This window comes from Lontra canadensis, unplaced genomic scaffold (genome assembly GCF_010015895.1).
Source record: "Lontra canadensis isolate GAN:19392208 unplaced genomic scaffold, GSC_riverotter_1.0 scaffold28, whole genome shotgun sequence".
Taxonomy (NCBI): Eukaryota; Metazoa; Chordata; class Mammalia; order Carnivora; family Mustelidae; genus Lontra; species Lontra canadensis.
The window spans coordinates 8,147,061-8,167,019 of NW_022631022.1; the positions used below are offsets into that span (position 1 = coordinate 8,147,061).

Below are 19,959 nucleotides of genomic sequence, written 5' to 3' on the forward strand. Positions count from 1 at the left end.
ATAACTTAAAATTCGCTGCCGGGGCACCTGGGTGGCTCAGTGGGTTAAGCTGCTCTCTCTCTGCCTGCATGTGATCTCTCTCTGTCAAATAAATAAATAAAATCTTTAAAAAAAAAAATTCGCTGCCTTCAATTATCTTTAAGTGTGCAGTTCAGTAATATTAAGTACGTTCATATTGTTATATAGCCGATCTCCAGAATCTTTGCACCTTGCAAAACTAAGACTCTACCCATTTCTAAACAGTTTCTGCTAACAACACTTTTGATACCAAATACTTGTTTTGTTGCCCACCCCCACCCCCGACACCAACCCGTTCTCCCAACTCTCTGGAAGGCAGCTATTCTCACCATTATCCACCAATACAAGTTCTCCAACTCTCTAATAGTAGGCTTAGGGTTCCCATGACCTCTTCCTCTGGTTCAGTAATTTGCTACAGAACTCAGGAAGACACTTTACTTACTATTTCTAGTTTATTATAAAGGATACAACTCAGGAACAGCCAAATGGAAGAGAGAGATGCATAGGGCAAGAAATGGGGGAAGGGGCACAGAGCTTCTATTCCTTCTCCAGGCATATCACCCTCCCCGCACCCATGTGTTCACCAACCTTGGAGCTCTCTGAACCCCGTAGTTTAGGGATTTTTATGGAGGCCTTGTTTCCTAGGCATGATTGATTAAATTATTGGCTGTTGGTGATTAAGGCAATCTCCAGCCCTGTAATCACACCCTGGTCTTTCTGGCATCTGTCCCTCACTCTGAAGTTATCTAGGAGCCAGGAGTCATCTCATTAGCAAACAAAAGGTATTCATTCTTGTCACTCCAGAAATTTCTAGGGTTTTAGTGCCCTGTGTTAGGAACCAAGGACAAAGATCAAATATGTATTTTTTATTTTATCTCATCCATTAAAAAATAACTCTCAATTCCCACCACTCCCAGTTTGTAGCAACCACCATTCTACTTTCTGTGAATTTTGATCTTCTCTGGGTAACCTCATATAATTGAAATTTATGGTATTTGTCTCTTTGTGATATATTTTACTCAATGTAATGTCTTCAAGATTCACCCATGTTCTAGCATTTTTCTAAATTCCCTTCCTTTTTAAGGCTGAATACATATTCCATTGTATGTATTTGGACATTCTGCTTATCCGTTCATCCATTGATGGTTACTCTGGTTACTTCCATCTTTTGGCAGTTGTGAATAACCCTGCTTTGAACATGGGTGTGCAAATGCAGTTCAGATCTCCGTTTTGTGAGCCTTAAATATAAGAGTCTCATGTTCAGCTCCTCATCTGATCTTCCCACTGGAGGAGGCATTTGACCTCAAGATACCTCATCTTTTATGCGTTTTCTGCACACAGCCCCTATTTCTTCTCACTCTAGGTGTGTCGGGTTTATTTATTTACTTATGGTCCTTGAGATTCTTTTTGCTTTTTACTAAGCCAAGTAATGCATGAAAGTTGTTAGTTGTAATTTATCCAGTATCTAGTGGGATTTGGGTAGAAGTGCTCTCTCTCTAAAGTATGCCTACTCTATCATACTGCCAGAAGTAGTGTCCATTATGTTTTTACATTTCAAACATGTATAATACCATATTTTTCCTTTTTGACCCAAAATAAAAATCTAGCAGAGTCATTTTCACCTTTCTTTGTAATGATAGATCTGTAGTATGTACTTGCATGTGCTTTTGGTGTATTTAGTTTTCAAGATATTTTGAATATTAAATAACATTTGGTGGTTATTTATTTTATGTTATGGGTTTTATTTATGGGTTTATTTGATGGGAAACAGCCAGAATCTCTTAACCTTCATAGCTGTTTTTCAAAGACAAATAAATTATTAGTTAAAAAATGATCCTTCAGTTGCTTGATACCTACCAGTTATGAAATACCTCTAATAATATACAGTAATATATCTGAATATAAGAGTAAAACTGTTAGGTTTTCCTGTGACTTTCTCTTTCCCTAATTACTGAATTAAGTAATTACTAAGTTAGAAACACTAACATCCAAGACAGTTTTACTAAGAGAGATGTGTGAGCAAATATCTAACTAGAATAGTCTCTGTGTCATATAGTTCTTATATATTGCTTTCTTTCGCATATGTAGGTTCAAGTTCTTGTTCTTTTAATGGCTGCTATAGGATGGCAATGTTAGGGGTGGAAGTTAACTAATATAAATGAGCAAAGATACTATGCAGATCTGACTGCAGTTGAGATTTTTTAAAACAAACAACTTTTCCATGTTAACCCACATCTGCCTTAGTTGCAACTAATATCCCGAATAAAATACCAAAGTCAGCATTGAAAAGAATGGATGGAGGGGGAAAATGTGAAAGACAGCAGGGAATGAGGATTAGGGAAGGGGAGAAGAGGATATGAGATTAAATGAAAAGACACTGGAGTAAATAATTTGTAACTTAATAAATTTTATAAATGTCTGAAAGGATATAAAGATTACAAAGATATGCTTATTACTAATTTACTTTTGTGATATAAAGTAAATTCTAAAAGCTTCAGATTGGATTCATTGACAATAAAATTCATTGACAAGAAAAAATATGTTTCTTAGAAGATGATATACATATGTTTTTAATTATAACCCCACTCCTACCCAAAATCACTCTGCATATCTTTGAGTTATTTACATATTATCACAATATCATGTATTCTGCTTGAGTAAAGCTGTGAATTTTATTTCCTTCTTGATTATATTTCCTGGTAAGTTATTAGTATTTTGAAAAGTTTGGAGAAAAGAAAATACTAAATACTCCATCATTTAATTAGTTTTAACATTGTTATTTATTTTTTTAGATTGTAGATTAGGGTGATTTCTTGGATAACTACTTGGTTAATTCTTTGTACTTGGGAATATTTTTAGTGTATTAAACTTATTTATTTCTAATTAGTCATATATCTGCTTTTATTGCAAGAAAATGTGTTAAAATTTTCATGTGGCTTTATTTCCTTGACAGTTTCTTAAATAGCAGAGAAAATATGATGCATCTTTTCTATTTAATTTTAAATTTTAATACTGCTGATTTTAGTATTATTAAATACCAATCATTTAAGAAATTAGGTTAAAAAGAATTATTATGAAAATAAGAGAGTAACTCAAGTAAGGAATATACATTATGCTTGGATTATTAGAAGTTTGATTAATGAAATGAGACTAATATTCGTAATGAATAATTATATAGTCACATGTAACTAAGTTACTTTCGTTGTATTACTAGGAAAATATGGTTCAAATGAATTTCTCTTCATTTTTATTTCCTAGCAAATTTTAAGAGCTTGTATTGAACAAGTGAAAAAGTATCCAGAGTTCTATACTCTTCATGAAGTCACAAGCTTAATGGGATTCTTCCCATTCAGAATAGAAATGGGATTAAAGTTAGAAAAAACTCTTCTCGCATTGGTAAGGTTTACCAATGAAGGTATAAACTTATTTTGTCTGAAACATCACCTATATTTCAGGTGGACAAGATATATGTTTAGGTTTTGAACAATAATGAGCTGTAACTTGTAAAATATGCAATGCAAATGTGTCTTTTTTATTTTATAGATATTAGTAGTTGATATATATATTTTTTTAAATGTCACTACCAACTTTATTTCTTGGTTTTCTTTTCTTCGTTTCTTATCTTTCTTCATGTTCCAAAGTACAGCAGGGAACCTTTTTTCTTTCAAATTATTTTACTCAAAATCACTGGAAGTAAGTTTGTATAGAGAGGATATTTTAGAGTTTCTGTTATATTTGTACCTTATAAAATGAAAGGTTAGAATGTAAAGTGGTAAGGAAAATGGCATGGCATCCTTGTCTTGAACCTTTTAAAAAAAAACAAAACCCAAAAACACATGTAGGTTATCAAGCAAAATCATGGAAGTCATGGCTTTTAAGAAGTTTTTAGAGTGGAGAATTTTAAGAGTTTCATATGATGAAAAGATACTTAGGGAAAAAAAATACATGTGATATTTGCAATAAGAGATTCCCTTTTTTCTTAGGGCAGTGTAAAATATGTGAAAACTGTATTTCCCTCAATGCCTGTGAAGTTGCAGCTCTCAAAAGATAACATATCTACCACTGAGACACCAGAAAAAACAGCTGCAGCTATGCATTATGTAAGTAGGAAAGTACTTTTGGATTTTCCCGAGTAATCTTCTGTACCTCATAAAGTACATATGATCTTACTGTTCTAAAGTCCCCTTCTTGGGGTGTCTGGGTGGCTCTGCCGGTTAAGCATCTGCTTTCAGCTGGGGTCATGATCTCAGGGTCCTGGGATCAAGCCCCATGTCGTGCTCCCTATTCCACCTCCCTACTCCCCCAGCTCATGCTTTCTCGTTCTCTCTCTCTTTCAAATAAATAAAATCTTAAAAAAAAAAAAAAAAAGTCTGCTTCCTAAATGTCTCCCTTTTTAGTACATCATCAAAGAAATTTTCAATAAATATAATGAAGTAACAAGTTATATGTTGTTTTTCAGGATATTAGTAAAGATCCAAATGCAGAGAAGCTTGTTTCAAGATATCACCCTCAGATAGCTCTAACCAGTCAATCATTATTTACATTATTAAATAATCATGGACCAAACTACAAGGAACAGTGGGAAATTCCTGTGTGTATTCAAGTAATACCCGTTGCAGGTTTGTGATTTACCATATCAAGTAATAATCTCAAAAGAGGAGTTGGAACAGTTATATTTCAGCTGTCTAAATATAGGTGGTCATATTTGTCAAATAAAAAAAAATCTTAGGTTTTGATTTAAGGAGGATGTAAATTTTACATTTACATTTAGTAGAACTTTAAATATGTAATACTACTATAGGGTTCATCCTCACATATAAGTAATTAGATATATAAAACTTGTATTCATATTGGGGGAGGTAAGAGAGAAATAATTATGGTTTAGGGTACCCCAAAATACATGAAATAATGAAGCTCTGTCTTTCATCGAAATGAAAAGAATGCAATACTTTCTTAGACAACCTCAAATGGTGAGTTTCCAAGACTTACTTTCTTGTTTGGTATTGGAATTCAGAATTACAATAGATCTATCCTTGTAAGTATAGGATTGTTTTTCCTTGGACAGTAAAGTTAATATCTTCTAGAATTCATATTATTGTATATAACAATTATAGTCAATATAGAACTATATCTAATAAAATGAAATTACAGATTAGAGTTTAATGTAATATATTCTCTGTGGTTAAATTTCATCACTTTTTGAAAACATAGTCCTATAAGAACTGAGTAATAATGACAGGTAAAAGTATAGGAAATGAAAAGCAGAAAATCTTCTTAAAAATTATTAGAGAACATTTTTTTCTTCCCGGTCAAATTTTCTCACCCTTATAACTGTAGGGGACATTAAAGATCACAAGTTCAAGGCTGGAATATACATGAGATGTGCTATACTTTCTTATGTTCTATTTCTTTATTTGGTGATCTTTCTGTCCTGCATTCTGTTTGTTTTGAAATAGAACTTCTAGAAACTAACCTCTTTCTTCTGTTTTTGTTTTAAGGTTCAAAACCAGTTAAAGTAATTTATATTAATTCACCACTTCCCCAAAAGAAAATGACAATGAGAGAGAGAAATCAAATCTTCCATGAAGTTCCATTAAAATTCATGATGTCCAAAAACACATCTGTTCCAGTCTCTGCAGTATTTATGGACAAACCAGAAGATTATATGTCTGAAATGGAAGTATGTAATGCTTGCTTTTTTTTTTTTTTTTTTTTAAGGGAATGTTCTTTATCTTTTTGAAGCATAAAGTTTTATTACAAGTCTTTAAATCTAGTAGTTAAAAATAAAGGCTTTAGATTGATACTTAAAATTGAACCCCAGGTCAAGCTAGACTTTAAGCAACTAATTTAAGTTCCCTCAACCTCAGTTATCTCCTTTTGTAAAAGAAAGATGATGATACGTACTTCAAAAGACTGTTGTAAGGATTAAGTTTGATATTATATGTAAAATGCTGAGTACAGTCTTTAGTATATATGTGAAAACTTAGTGGTGGTGGTAATCATGATAGTGGTTTTATTTAATTGGCCTCATTCATATTCAAGAGTTTTTAAGTATGAAAAGGAATAGATGAGTTTGATTGGTGCAGAAAAGTATTTGGCCAGATTGTTAATCTTTTTCCGTATACTCAGTAGCTGCCTGACCTTAGGCAAGCTTCATAATTTCCCTGTCTCTGGTTTGCTCATCTGTAAAATGGGTTTCATGACAGTACCTAACTCAGGATTATTTGGGATTAAATGAGTTAATACAAGTAAAGCATTTAGGACAATGCCTGGCACTCCATAAATACTATTTTTATTATTTGTTGTTTAGACAAAACTTTATTTATTCATTTTACAAATACTTATTGAGCAGATACTGTCCTATGCACTGAAGATACAGCAGTGAATAAAATTCAAGTCTCTTTTTCTCTCACAGTTTACATTAGTGATAGAGAATGCAGATAATAAAATTTCAGGGAATAAGCAGTTAGTGATAAATGCTATTCAGAAAAATAGAGTAGGCTAAGGGTAAAGATATGGGAATGAGACTATTTTAAATTGATGACCAAGAAGGTTTTTCCAAGGAGAGAAAATTTGAACAAAGACTTGAATAAAGTGAAAGAGCAAACAAAATCAGAAAATAAAATAGAAAAACTTTTTAGTTTATTTTATTTATACCTAGGAGCTAATACTATTTTAAGAATATTGGCCTTTTGTGTTCCATATTTGTTTTTCTCTGCTGTTAGCCATTAATTTATTTATGGTATAATATCATAAAGCACTTACAGAGTTTGAGTTTTCTTTTTTTACATTTTTAAATCTTATACTTGGTGTGAGGTGAATGTCAAGAAGTAACAAGGACTATGAAGAAACATGAAGTAGGTTAAAAGGGATAAAAGTGACAGAGTAATTTCTTTCTGTAATGGTAAACCAAGTAATTTGGACCTTGACCATTACTAATTACAACTTAAAAAGCTGGACAAAATTTAAAATCTCTTTCTTAGAATAATCAAAGAGCTAACAAGATAGTGAGGAATTACAGGGCTGAGATACTAGAGAAGACCAGAATCCAGAGAGTTAGTCTTAGAGTCATTTTTGTCCTGAATGGATTTGCCGTTTCTGAAAGGGCAGCAAAAAATGAACTATGCTTTTGGCAACATCACAAGACTAGGGGGACAAAAGTCAAAGTTTGATTTTCTACCAAGGGCTTGAACCCTACAGAGCTGCACCCCAGGAGTAAGGGTGCAGAAATAAATCCACTTTCTCAGAGATTGTAAATGTTTTCAGGCCTTGAACTTGGATTGAGATGCTTTTGGATTGCTAGTGTCTCTAGACATCTAGTAAGAAAAAATGAAAATAATTCTTAGAGGAACATAATGTCATTTTGAGCCATAAATTATTCCTACAGTTAACTCTTTAAATAAAGTATCCAGAAAGTATAAGGATAACTGAACTGGATATTGTGAGTAAGAACCATCAGAAACAATGACCAAAGAAATTGACTCATGGTAACAGATCCTGCAATTATCAGTCACAAACTGTTAGCCAGCTCTGTTTAATTATACAGTGTTGAAGGAAATTAAAGCCATGCTTAAAAATTTCAATGAGAAACTAGAAAATTTAAAAGAGATCATAGATTTGAAAAAGAACTAAAGAAAAAATTATCAACTGAAAAATATAGCAACTTAAGAATTTTGTAAATGGGGTTATTAGCGCCTTAAATAAAGCTGAAAAGAGAATTGATAAACTGGAAGATGGGTCTGAAAAGACTATCCATAATGAAACACAGACAAAAATATAGAAAATAGGGAGAATAGGGCAAGAGATATAGAGGATATAGTGAACATCTAACATATGTGTAGTTTTACCCAGAAGAATAGTATAAAAGAGATAATCAGACCAAAGCAATAGTTGGAAACAAAGGAGAAACCCCTGCCCCTTTTTTTTTTTTTAAGATTTTATTTATTTTACAGAGAAGGAGAGAGATCACAAGTAGACAGAAAGGCAGGCAAAGAGAGAGGAGGAAGCAGGCTCCCTGCTGAGCAGAGAGCCTAGACTCGGGGCTCGATCCCAAGACCCTGAGATCATGACCTGAGCTGAAGGCAGAGGCTTAATCCACTGAGCCACCCAGGCGCCCCAAAGAAGAAACTCTTAAAAGCCACCAGAAACCAGGTACCTAGGTGGCACAGTTAGTTAAGTATCCAACTCTTGATTTCAGCTCAGGTAGTGATTTTAGGGTTATGAGATTGAACCCTGCATTGGGCTCTGTGCTCAGCTTGGAGTCAGTCTGAGACTCTCTCTCCCCCGCTCTCTCTGCTTCTCCCTGCCTCTTTCCCTCTCTAATATAAATGAATAAGTAAATCTTGAAAAAAAAAAAAAAGCCACCAGAAAAACAAAAGGCACATTATCATTAGAAGACTAAGAGACTAGCAAGTAATTTGTCAACAACAACAATGGAAGCTAGAAGACAATGGTATAATATATTGTGCCAAAATGACCCATACACTAAAATTCTTAATCAGGGGAAATATCCTTAAATAAAAAATTAAAGATATTTTCAGATAAAAACTGGGTTTGCTACCAGAAGACTTATAATGATAATGTGCCTTTTGTTTTTCTGGTGGCTTTTTTTTTTTTTTTTTTTTTTTTTAAGATTTACTTATTCATTTATATTAGAGAGAGAAAGAGGCAGGGAGAAGCAGAGAGGGCGGGGAGAGAGAGTCTCAGGCTGACTCCAAGCTGAGCACAGAGCCCAATGCAGGGATGTTCTTCAGGCACAAGGAAAATAATCCCAGACAGGAGAAGAGTGGTACAGATGCAAGAAGGAATAAAGAAAAACAAGTGAAAATAATATGGGTAGGCTGTAATTTGTAGATGAGTCCAGGGACAGTCAGGAAATTAAGAGAGTTCTGAGATGACCTGAGCCATAAAAACTCTAGAAACTAACCAACCAAGGCTCCTTCCAAAACAAAAGCCTTCACTCAGACTAAAAGAGTTCATATTGAGTAAAACAAGGACATTAAAGGAAAAGAAAAGAGAAGTTTTCATATAACTGAGGGAGAGGGGACTAGAGAAAGCAGATTTCAGAATGTACTTAAGATATTATACACATATGCACACACAAATTTATATACATGCATACATACCTATAAAAATACATACATACATACATACAGACAGACATACAAAAATACATACCTTGTGGTAACTTGGAGCATGAGCTTAGAGCCATGAAGTTCAGAAAGCTATCTTGGCATGCCCTTAAACAGGATTGTCCTCCCATAGGAGCAGGAGAACCCATCAAATTTAAAGTCAAGAAACAGAAGAGGACTGTTGATGGAAACCCTTATAAAAGTACTAGAGAAAAAAAGATAACTGCTATAACATTTCCATAATCAAGTGAAGAAAGATGTACCAACAAAACATGAAATGAGTTCATCCTTTGCCGTAGAAATCTCAATTCTAGAAATGTAGCTCAGAAGTACACTAGGGAGGGCTGCCTTGCTGGCTTTAGTGGTAGAACATGACTCTTGATCTTGGGGTTGTAGGTGCAAACGCTGCTTTGAGTGTAGAAGTTACTTAAAATCTTACCATGATGCCTAAGTGGCTCAGTCAGTTAATTGTCTTCAGCTCAGGTTGTGACCCCAGAGTCCTGGGATTGAGTCTGGAGTGAGGCTCCTTGCTCAGCAGGGAGCCAGCTTCTCCTTCTGCTTGTCCTGGGATTGAGTCCCAGATGGGGCTCCCTGCTCAGCAGAAGTCTGCTTCTTCCTCTGCCCCTCCCCCCTTGCTTGTGCTTTCTCTCTCTCTGTTAGATAAATAAATAAAATCTTCAAAGAAGTTGAGTAAAAGCCTTATCATAATAATGGAATAGTCTCAAAAAGATGCTAGAGCCAGCTGGAGGGTTTCCTATTGACCAGAGATGTGTCAGTTTGACATGACATGGAATGACTGCGGTGAATTAAAACATGTGAAATATGTTAAAACCCCTGAACTCATAATGATACTTAAAAAAAATTACTAGTCACCTTTGGAGGGTGCTAGTGCATATAGTCATTCTAAAAACTGTTTATAAAAAGAAAAGGTACCAGATATTTGTCTTGCCTTCTAGTACAAACTATATTTTAGGGTAATGTTAGAATATGACTGTCACCATTTTGCAGCTCCTAATGAAATAGTGAATCTAATCAATAATCATCAGTGGTGGCTATTTAAAATCATCAGTGAGGATTTTCATAATGGACAGATTAAGTTGTAGACACTTGATGAACCAACAGATCAATTGTAATATCACAGGAAGAAAGACAACCAGACATCATCAGCCTCCTGGTTGAAATAGAAAGAACATAGTATGACTATATTCAGGATAAAAAACAACAACAAAAAAACTATACCTGAATCTAATAAAGCTACTAGATTGTTTTAATAGGAAATTTAGGGAATAGAAGAATATGTTAAATGACAGAGGGATACAGAAGCTAAAATCCAGAATTGGACATTTTTGTAGGCTAACTTATTTTTTCCTATAAATATCTGGTAATATGGGAGTTGGCAGAATATGGGGGAGAGGCATTTGACAAATTAAAGAAAATTGAGAGCTTTGTCAACCAAATACAGTGTGGGGATCTTGGTTAGATCCTGATTACAATAAACAATTGTAAAAAATATATACATCAGACTTGGAAATTTTAACACTGATTAGGTATTTTATGACATTAAGGAATTATTTTTATTGATATAACTAATGATATGTTTTAGAGGAGAATCCTTTTACAACTGCATACTGAAGTATTTACAGATAAATGATATTTAAAATTTTATTTAAGTTCTGTTAGAGAGGAGACCATTGTTTTCAATTCATTAATTTTTGGTTTTGTAATTATTAAATTATTCATTTTATTATATAATTATATTAGTGTTATTTTCTTATTTCTTGAAAAGATTGTGAATGATATTTCTGATCTTCAGTGTTCTATTTTCTGTTGCGTTTTAACTATTCTGCAATTATTTGTATTTTCTTCTTTTATCCAACAATTTGGAGGGTGTTTTAGGGTCCAAGTGCTTGGCTTTATTGTTGTTTGTTTGTATTTATTCTTAATAATCTCTAATTTTATTTTCTTCTAAACAGAGAGTAAGATCTTAGCAGATTCTGCTTTGTGCTATATTGATGTTTTCTTTATATGTTAATTTATAGTCCATCTTTGGAAATGCCCCTTGGATTCTTGGGAGGGAAAAGGTATATCTTTCCAGTCTATATATGTGTTTTCAGTCATTCATATATATTGGTTTCATTTAATAGTATATGTACTTCCTATATCCCTATTTTACTCAGAGACAGTGTACTGTTGACTAAGTGCAGTTGTGTTTCTGTCAAATTTTCCTTTTATTCTTCAATTTTGACTACCTGTTTTGAAGTTATTTGGCATGTCACAATTCACTATTCATGGATTTCATCTTTTTTCAATGCAGGATTCCTTTGATGCTTTTTGCATTGAATTCTGCTTTGTCTAACACTTTATATTGCTCTCTTTTACTTCCATTTCTTAACATTATGTCCCATTGTTTTGTTTTTAACCTGTGTAAGAATGCCTCATGTAAACAGCATATGGTTTTCTTTTCTTTCCTTTCCTTTTTTTTTTAAACTAAATTTTGTGGTCTATTTTATAAGAGTTACATTTACTGAGAAGTTTTTTACTATGTGCCAGGGACTATGCCAAGAAACTTTCTATATACAAGTTCTCATTTAATCCTTAGAACAAATCCAAGAAGATGACCCTATCATCACTATTTAGAAATGAAGAAATTGAAGTTCAGAGAGGTTGAATAACTTAATGGGTTTTTCTTTCTTACTCACTATGTGATTGCTGTTAGACATTTCCTCCCTCAGATCCTCAACTATATGACTAGTGGGTGTGCATAGCTTGTAACCAGATTTTTAGAGTATTTATCTAAAGTCCTTTGCTAGATTGAGGAGAGATCTATTGCTGCTTGGGGAGAGGACAGTTTATTCTTGAACAAATTAAAGTTGTCTGTAGGTCTTCCTTTACCAAAACAGTACATGAGAAACTACAGCCTCAATGGCTTCATGTCCCAGAAGATAATAAAATCATTTCCTGTCCATATTACTAGGAGTTGTTTTTTTGAGTGGTGTAGAAAATCACTGATGATGTTAGGAATACATCAGAAGCTGGTGACCCTTCCTGAGCTGCATTAAAAAGCAGCTTCCTCGGGCCCCTGGGTGGCTCAGTGGGTTAAGCCGCTGCCTTCAGCTCGGGTCATGATCTCGGGATCCTGGGATCGAGTCCCGCGTCGGGCTCCCTGCTCGGCGGGGGGCCTGCTTCCCTCTCTCTCTCTCTCTGACTGCCTCCTCTGCCTACTTGTGATCTCTCTCTCTGTCAAATAAATAAATAAAATCTTTAAAAAAAAAAAAAAAAAAAAAAAGCAGCTTCCTCACAGTGGCAAAGAGGCTTTCCTCCTGGTCAGCTAACTACAGGTGTCTCTGCAAGAGTGTAATGGAGTGGTTATCATTGAAAATCTACTGCCTTCCTATTTGACCCCACACTTGTTCTTTGTGGTTCTGTTTTCTGATGAGTGGAAATTCCTTTTGGGATATACAGGTTCACAAGTATTCCCTATTTCCTATGCTGTTACAACTTGGCATATTTGTCTTGTGTTTCATCACCATTTCAGTGGGAAGGGTGGGGAGATGGTGTAACTGGGTGACAAGCATTAAGGAGGGCACGTGATGTAATGAGAGCTGTGTGTTATATACAACTGATGAATCACTGAACTCTGCCTTGAAACTAAAAATATACTGTATGTTAATTGAATTTAAATTTTAAAAAATAATTTGAAAACAAGAAAAAAATAGTGATCCATTAAACTCTTGAATTCTAAAAAAAAAAAGAATTCAATGGGAAGGTAAGATTGAATAAATTAGTTTCTAGTAGTTTATCATTATCTTAAGCAAAAATCTTTCAAAGCCGTTATACATTTCTTTCTGCTTTTAAAGAGTATGAACTGTCTTTATGAGGGGTAGGGGCATTAAGCGATAGATGAGGGGTGTCCTGGAATACCTGCTAAGAGTTTACCAATATATTTTCTTAAGATGTCTTATGAAGTTAATGAGTGCCGAAAAATTGAGACCCTTGAAAATTTGGACCTGGATTTTGATGGTGACGTCACAGAACTTGAAACTTTTGGAGTAAACACCACCAAACCATCAAAGTCACCAAGTCCAGCAAGCACTTCCACAGTACCCAACACAACAGATACTCTCACAGTTACCAGCACAGCAACAGCATCTGTGGTACCAAGCACACCAGACATTTCTGCTCATTCTAGAAGTTTATCTCAGATTCTGATGGAACAGCTGCAAAAGGAGAAACAGCTGGTGACTGGTATGGATGGTGGCCCTGAGGAATGCAAAAATAAAGATGATCAGGGATTTGTACCATGTGGTGAAAAGGCATCAAATACTGACAAGTTTTTGGTGCAGGATAATGACTTGAAAATACCTGATTCCTTGCAGTTAGAAGGTTCTACAGAAATTGAAATCTCTCATAAAAATGATTTGGCTACTGATACAGTATATGCCCCTGAAAAACTAAATGTTCTGGAGAACTCAGACAGTTCAAAGGAAAAGCTTGTTACCTCAGAAGCAGTAAGAAGTGAAGATGTAATTCTTTGCAATAGTGATACAGATGAAGACTGTTTAATCATTGATACAGAGTGTCAAAATAATAGTAATGGAAAGACAACTGATAGGAATTCTAATTTAAGTTCTAAACCAGCTAGCCCCAATTCTTCTTCAGCACAGGCTTCTGTAGGAAACCAGACTAATCCTACTTGTAGTCCTGAAGAGTCATGTGTTTTAAAAAAACCTATCAAACGAGTATACAAAAAATTTGATCCAGTTGGAGAAATTTTAAAAATGCAAGATGAACTCCTAAAGCCAATTTCCAGAAAAATACCTGAATTGCCCTTAATGAATTTGGAAAATTCTAAACAACCTCCTGCTTCTGAGCAATCCTCTGCTCCTTCAGATGCCTCTAGTTGGCCAAAATCTGTATGGCCTTCTGCATTTCAGAAGCCAAAAGGACGTAAGTAAATACTTAAAAAGACCTTTATGTTAATTGTTCTACCTCTTCCTTATCCTTAGGTTTTTCTCCTTTATTCCCTTTCTTTCTCTTTGCTATGACCTGTCTTATAATATTTACATGGTCATTGGTATTTTATTTTTCAAGGTACTAATCAGTGTATCAGCTTCCAAAAATCTTCTCTTTAAATATGTACACAAAGTTATATGGATTTTTGTAACCTATGTTTATCCAACATGTACAGTGGCTACTGTAACTACAGATAATATGGCTCACTGAACGATGAAGGGGAAGTGATCAAAAATAATCATAAACATTTATGAGTCCAAAATTTACTAATTCATCGTGTGGGACTGTAGTTTTACACTTTTTCACTTTCTGAAAGAAATATAAAGCTTTACCCCAGCTATACCTAGATTAGAAAAAACATCACTTTTTTAAAACTTTTTTTTCTTCATTTGTTGTCTCATGAATTTAAACTTTGTCTAGAGTTATGGAAGGTGGTAGTTAAAGCTTTGACCTCAGCTCTTGCTGCAGTTCCAGTAAAAGTAAACAGAAATGGTAATAATGTAAATGTTCAACTCAGAGAAAATAGAAAGTTAAAGTTGATAGAAATGTAAAAATCAATAATTGAATTGTTTTATCTTGAATTATGATGGATAAAGAGCTAATGTATTTTAAAATAAAAATGAGAAATATAATTATTTTTAAAGGATTGCCATATGAACTACAGGACTATGTTGAAGATACATCAGAATATGTAGCTCCCCAGGAGGGAAATTTTGTTTACAAGTTATTTAGTCTGCAAGACCTGTTGTTACTTGTGCGATGCAGTGTCCAGAGGATAGAGACCAGACCACGTTCAAAAAAACGGAAGAAAATCAGAAGAGTAAGTTGTTAATTGGGAATTTAGGATGTGGATGTGGTAGTATAAGTAGATAATCACAGATGTTTAACATGCCATTATTATGAAGTTTACTTTTAAATTCTTGATCACTATCAGAATTTTTCAGGTTGAACTGGAGCTTTTTGTTTGTTTTTTTGTGGGGTTTTTTGTTTTGTGTTGTAAAATACTGAAAACACTTTTAATAAGAGGAAGTGGAAAGTGTTAAATATAAACTTCTTGAATGGTGGTAACATTCTTAGATGGAATTTATAAACATAATGAAAAATGGCACCATCATAGATTTGACCTGGACCTGCTTTCTATAAATTTGGAATTCCAGTGTGACATATTAGCCCCTTTTTCTCTTACTTAGGGGATCTTCTTAACTAATTGTAGAGGTCTCAAGTTTTCAAAGGTGGGCTTTCACATGCATTTGAAGTCTTCCCAGAATTGTTAAAGACTAAATGTTTTCCTTTCCTTTTCCCCCTGTTGTTTTGGGGAGGGGATTGATATAAAAAAATTTTTCAGTTAAAAAGTTCTTGCTCCAGTTAGAGTAATTGGTTCTTTAAACAGTTTTCCGTATTTGATGTTTAAAGTTCTCATTCAGATTAGTTTGCTTTTTGTGTGTGTGACCACTGAATTCTGGTCAATAAAGAGGAGCCTCTCTGTAATAACTGATTATAGTGATGTCTTTCCTTTCATTTTTTACTTAAGAGAATTTTTTCCGTTGCGTACATTTGTCATTGTATGTATGTTTATTTATATTTTTATATTATTATTATTTTTTTTTTAATTTTGGTGTCTCTATCTCTTGCTTTCTAACCTAGAACCTGATAAGAATCCTCAGTGACTACTTTAAAATGTTAGTATGTTTGGGGCTAGGAATCAGATGATCAAAAATAGTGATATTCCAGCATTGACCTTGTGGATCAGTGTTGACTGCTGCTTTGTCATGTTAAGGAATAACTTGGAAAAGAAAGGAAGGAAGGAAAGAAGGCAGGGCGGGCTGGCGGTCCAACCTTCCTTAGCTGCCAGTAGCTGGGTCTATCATGAAAAAACTCTAAAGCCAACCCATCAAGATAAAGGATCTTTGTTCACCAGAATCCAGTGGACCTGGAGGATATTTTGCTTGATGATGCTGTTATCCTTTGTTAAATAGAAGGAAGATTGTGAATACAATTTTAAATTGTTAATTCTCATAATTTGGGTTTTATCAGTGGTTCGGACTTTAAATTTTAGAAACCAAATGTTTTTGAATTATAATGTGTGAGGTAGTGTTTTCTATAAGAGAAAGTCAAGGAATAACAAAATACCAAAGATTTTGTATTAGTCTGCTCCTAAATAAATGCTAATAGTCTCTGAATTAAAAGATTTTACTTTATTTGCTAATTTTTCCCATCTCATTTATATTTAATTATTATCAATTTGATGGCTTAATGCATGAACATTTTAAGTATATATAGTGTCAGTGCTATGTATTGTCTTCTCAGTGTTTTATTTCTTTAATTTTTACTTACTATCTCTCTCATTTATTTGGGGGCTAACCTCATTTCTTTGACTTTCTACTCTTAGAACCCATACCACTTTATATTGATCTGCCAGTTCACAGTAGTTAGAAACTATTGATGGCCAGTGTCTCTTAAGAAAGAATAGCTTAGGGAAATGTTGGATACTGAATTAATTCTTGAAACAGACCGTTAAAGACATTGTCATTCAGTTCACTGAAGTGCAATTTGTAAGTGTTGAGATAAACCCTTATTGGAGATAATTTGCTTTTCATCAAATTCTATCAAAACAGTCGAACCCCAGAGAATATCTAAATAGGAGCCTTATGTTTTTTATTATGTCAAACCCAGAGTAAAGTTTTAAAATTTCCAGTGAATGGTTATCATATTGTACCTTTTATTATATGTAATAGTTTAGTACACATGGTTTAAATCCCTTAGTAGAATGCATTTCCCTTGGAATCATATCCTATTTATCTGTTTCTCCCAAATGTTTTATATCCTAGAAACAAAATAAACAGGTATTAAGTAAATAAAAGAGCTGAGTAGTGAAGAGAGAACAGGGAATTACTAAGGAAGGGAACTTTAAGATAATTTAAGCACTAGTTTGAGAAATTTTAAAGTAGCACTATTTAAATTCTGCATAAGAAAGCATTCCCTTAATATTTACTACTTAAAAACCAACTTGTTTAGATAAAGCTTTAAAAATACTTAAAAGTCTTGGGGCACCTGGGTGGCTCAGTGGATTAAAGCCTCTGCCTTCGGCTCAGGTCATGATCCCAGGGTCCTGGGATCGAGCCCTGCATCGGGCTCTCTGCTCAGTGGGGAGCCTGCTTCCTCCTCTCTCTCTGCCTGCTTCTCTGGCCACTTGTGATCTCCACCTGTCAAATAAATAAATAAAATCTTTAAAAAAAAATACTTAGAAATCTCTTCAACCTCTGATACTAGCTATGAAATACCTACTTAGGGATGTATGGAAAAATTTGAAAGGTTTATGTGAAAAATTGGAAGGCAGAAACAAAAAATGTTTTTAGTTGGGGAGATTAGGAGTTAACCATTCAAGGGAGAAAGGAAGAGTAAATTTAATTTTTATAGTTTGAAACTTTGATTGAATTTTAATTCATTTTAATTCATTTTAATTTTAGAATATTACCATGAAATATTGACTTTTTTCTTTCCCTTGGCTTCCTGGAGGTGGCAGTAGAATACATACAGAAATTAAGCCCAGATTCAGGATTTAGTTTCATAGATAGAAGGCAGTATTATCAAGGAAAATCTACTCTTGATCCAAAAAGGGTATCTTCTTTATCAATTACTCAACTCTGCTGTAAACTGGCTCTATCCCTTAGCAAATTTCTTAACCCTCTTGACCTCCATTTCTTTATCTCTAGCTTACAGTTGTTAAATGCAAAGTACCAGTTGCTTAAGAATTATTATATAATAAAAAGCTTTTATCAGTAAAATTATCTTAATCTCAATTTAGTTTTTTAAATTGAGAAGATACCATAGAGGCCTTATACTCAAGGTTTGGCCCCTGGAACAACAGCTTATCAAATATGTAAAACCTGCTGTATAGAATTACTGAATTATTGTATTGTACTCTTGAAACTAATATAAAACTGTATATTGTACTTCAGTTTTAAAAAGAGCAAATCCTTGTTCTTCACCTCAGATTCTGCATTTTAACAAAGTTATTACCAGGTTATTCATACACACATTGAAATTGAAGAAATACTACTTTAAAAGAGTTTTACACCATTCACAGGTAATTAATTATATGAATCGAGTTTACTGTTGACAGAAATTTTACTGGATTTGAATTGTTCTTACCACCATCATTGTTTCAAGCCCACTAAATTTGCCACTTTGTGAAAATCAGGAATTCTGAAACATTTATGAAATATTTTCAAGTATATGAGTAGTGGCAACTTAGTATAATTTCAGAAGTATGAACTAGCTATATCACTTTGAATAAATTTCTTAAATCATGTATTTCTCCTCCTGCAGCTGGAAATGAAGAGACTACTATTAAGAGTAGAATATTCTTTGACAGAAATGAGAAAACATGAGCACAGTGAACATGACTCACATTATTTCATAAGCATGAATTTCCTTGCATATCCTCCTTTACACTAGTAATGGCCACAGTTACTTTACTTAATCTGTTTAGTATCCTGACCAGTAAGCTCTGATTGGCTACTTTACCAGGTACTTAGTGTTTGGAACAAAGCTTTTGTATTAATCAATATAAAGACACTTAAAAGTGTTAATGTAGGTATTAATGCTTATATGTTCATTCTTAGAATGAAAACAAGCTGCTCCGATTATTTGAGCCTGAGACCATGTGTCTCATGCTTTAAAGGGGCAAAAAAATTTCTTACCTTTTTTTTAATCCTCTAAGAATTACTAGTATAACAGTCTTTGCTTCCCAGCATCCAGCTTTAAACCTTTGGGCAATTACATATCGATAATGGGCTCTGTTCCAAGGGTGCTGCTGTCAGTTACATTCCCTGATAAAAAGGTGTACGTGTGTAGGGAGGTATGTGAATTTTAAGTGGATGTGAGGGAGAGCTGTTGGTTCAGGATCCTTATTCACCTCTTGCCCACATCTAACAAGGGTTCTTTCCATCTTTCTGTCTGAATTCTACTGTATTTGAAAGGATAAAATAAGACTACCTGAAAGCATTTTGAAGGGGCAAAACTATATAGGTAAATGTTTTTGCTATTAAGAGTAAATTAATGGAGCTTTGAAAAAGTATCTCTGCATTTCAGCAATTTCCAGTTTATGTACTACCAAAAGTGGAATATCAAGCTTGTTACGGAGTTGAAGCTCTGACTGAAAGTGAACTTTGTCGCTTATGGACTGAGAGTTTATTGCATTCCAACTGCTCATTTTATGTTGGTAAGTTATACAAGAGGTCTTGATCTCCCTTTTAATGTCATTATAAATACATACTTTTGATCAATTATAAATACTTCATTTCTTTCTATTAAAGCACCATTCCTACTGCATTTAGATGGTGAAGTGAGACTAGTGAGATCAGATATTTTCATTTCCCTCTTATTCATCTTGTTTAGTTGTGCTTGATGTCAACATCATTGTTTTATTTCTTAAATACTTATTTTACAGGGTAATAAGCTAAAACTATGGAAGTGTTTTCTGACAAGTTTCTTTTAAACTAGTGGTGTGAACATATTTTGAAATTTTCTTAAAATCACAATGAAATTTAAAATTTTTCAATTTTTCTTTGTTTCTGTTTTGCCGTTTTTTTGGAGGAGGTGGTTAGGGATTTGATTTCTCTTATCTGCGTTCACATACAGTTAACATATTTCATATGAAGGATTACTTTCCCGTTGTTACTGGTACTGCTCCCTCCCAATGGAATGTCTCATCCCATACTTTTTAATTCATCCCGTATGTCTCAGTCCATCCCCACTATCTCAAGCTGCCCTTATACCTAACATAATGTAGACT

The 19,959-nt window shown here is 33.9% G+C and overlaps 1 protein-coding gene across 6 annotated transcripts in view; it reads left to right on the forward strand.

Moving 5' to 3' along the window:
* The window catches only part of ICE2 (interactor of little elongation complex ELL subunit 2), a 62,741-nt gene that overhangs the window by 18,570 nt on the left and 24,212 nt on the right, over positions 1-19,959 (forward strand). For 5 of the 6 annotated variants that reach the window (XM_032864809.1, XM_032864811.1, XM_032864810.1 and 2 more), the window contains 8 exons: positions 3,277-3,414; positions 4,002-4,118; positions 4,478-4,637; positions 5,517-5,698; positions 11,189-11,230; positions 13,103-14,096; positions 14,807-14,982; positions 19,257-19,386. In XM_032864809.1, coding sequence (XP_032720700.1) covers positions 3,277-3,414; positions 4,002-4,118; positions 4,478-4,637; positions 5,517-5,698; positions 11,189-11,230; positions 13,103-14,096; positions 14,807-14,982; positions 19,257-19,386 — 1,939 coding nt within the window. The remainder of the gene's footprint in view (positions 1-3,276; positions 3,415-4,001; positions 4,119-4,477; positions 4,638-5,516; positions 5,699-11,188; positions 11,231-13,102; positions 14,097-14,806; positions 14,983-19,256; positions 19,387-19,959) is intronic. The other variant, XM_032864812.1, reaches the window with a different exon arrangement.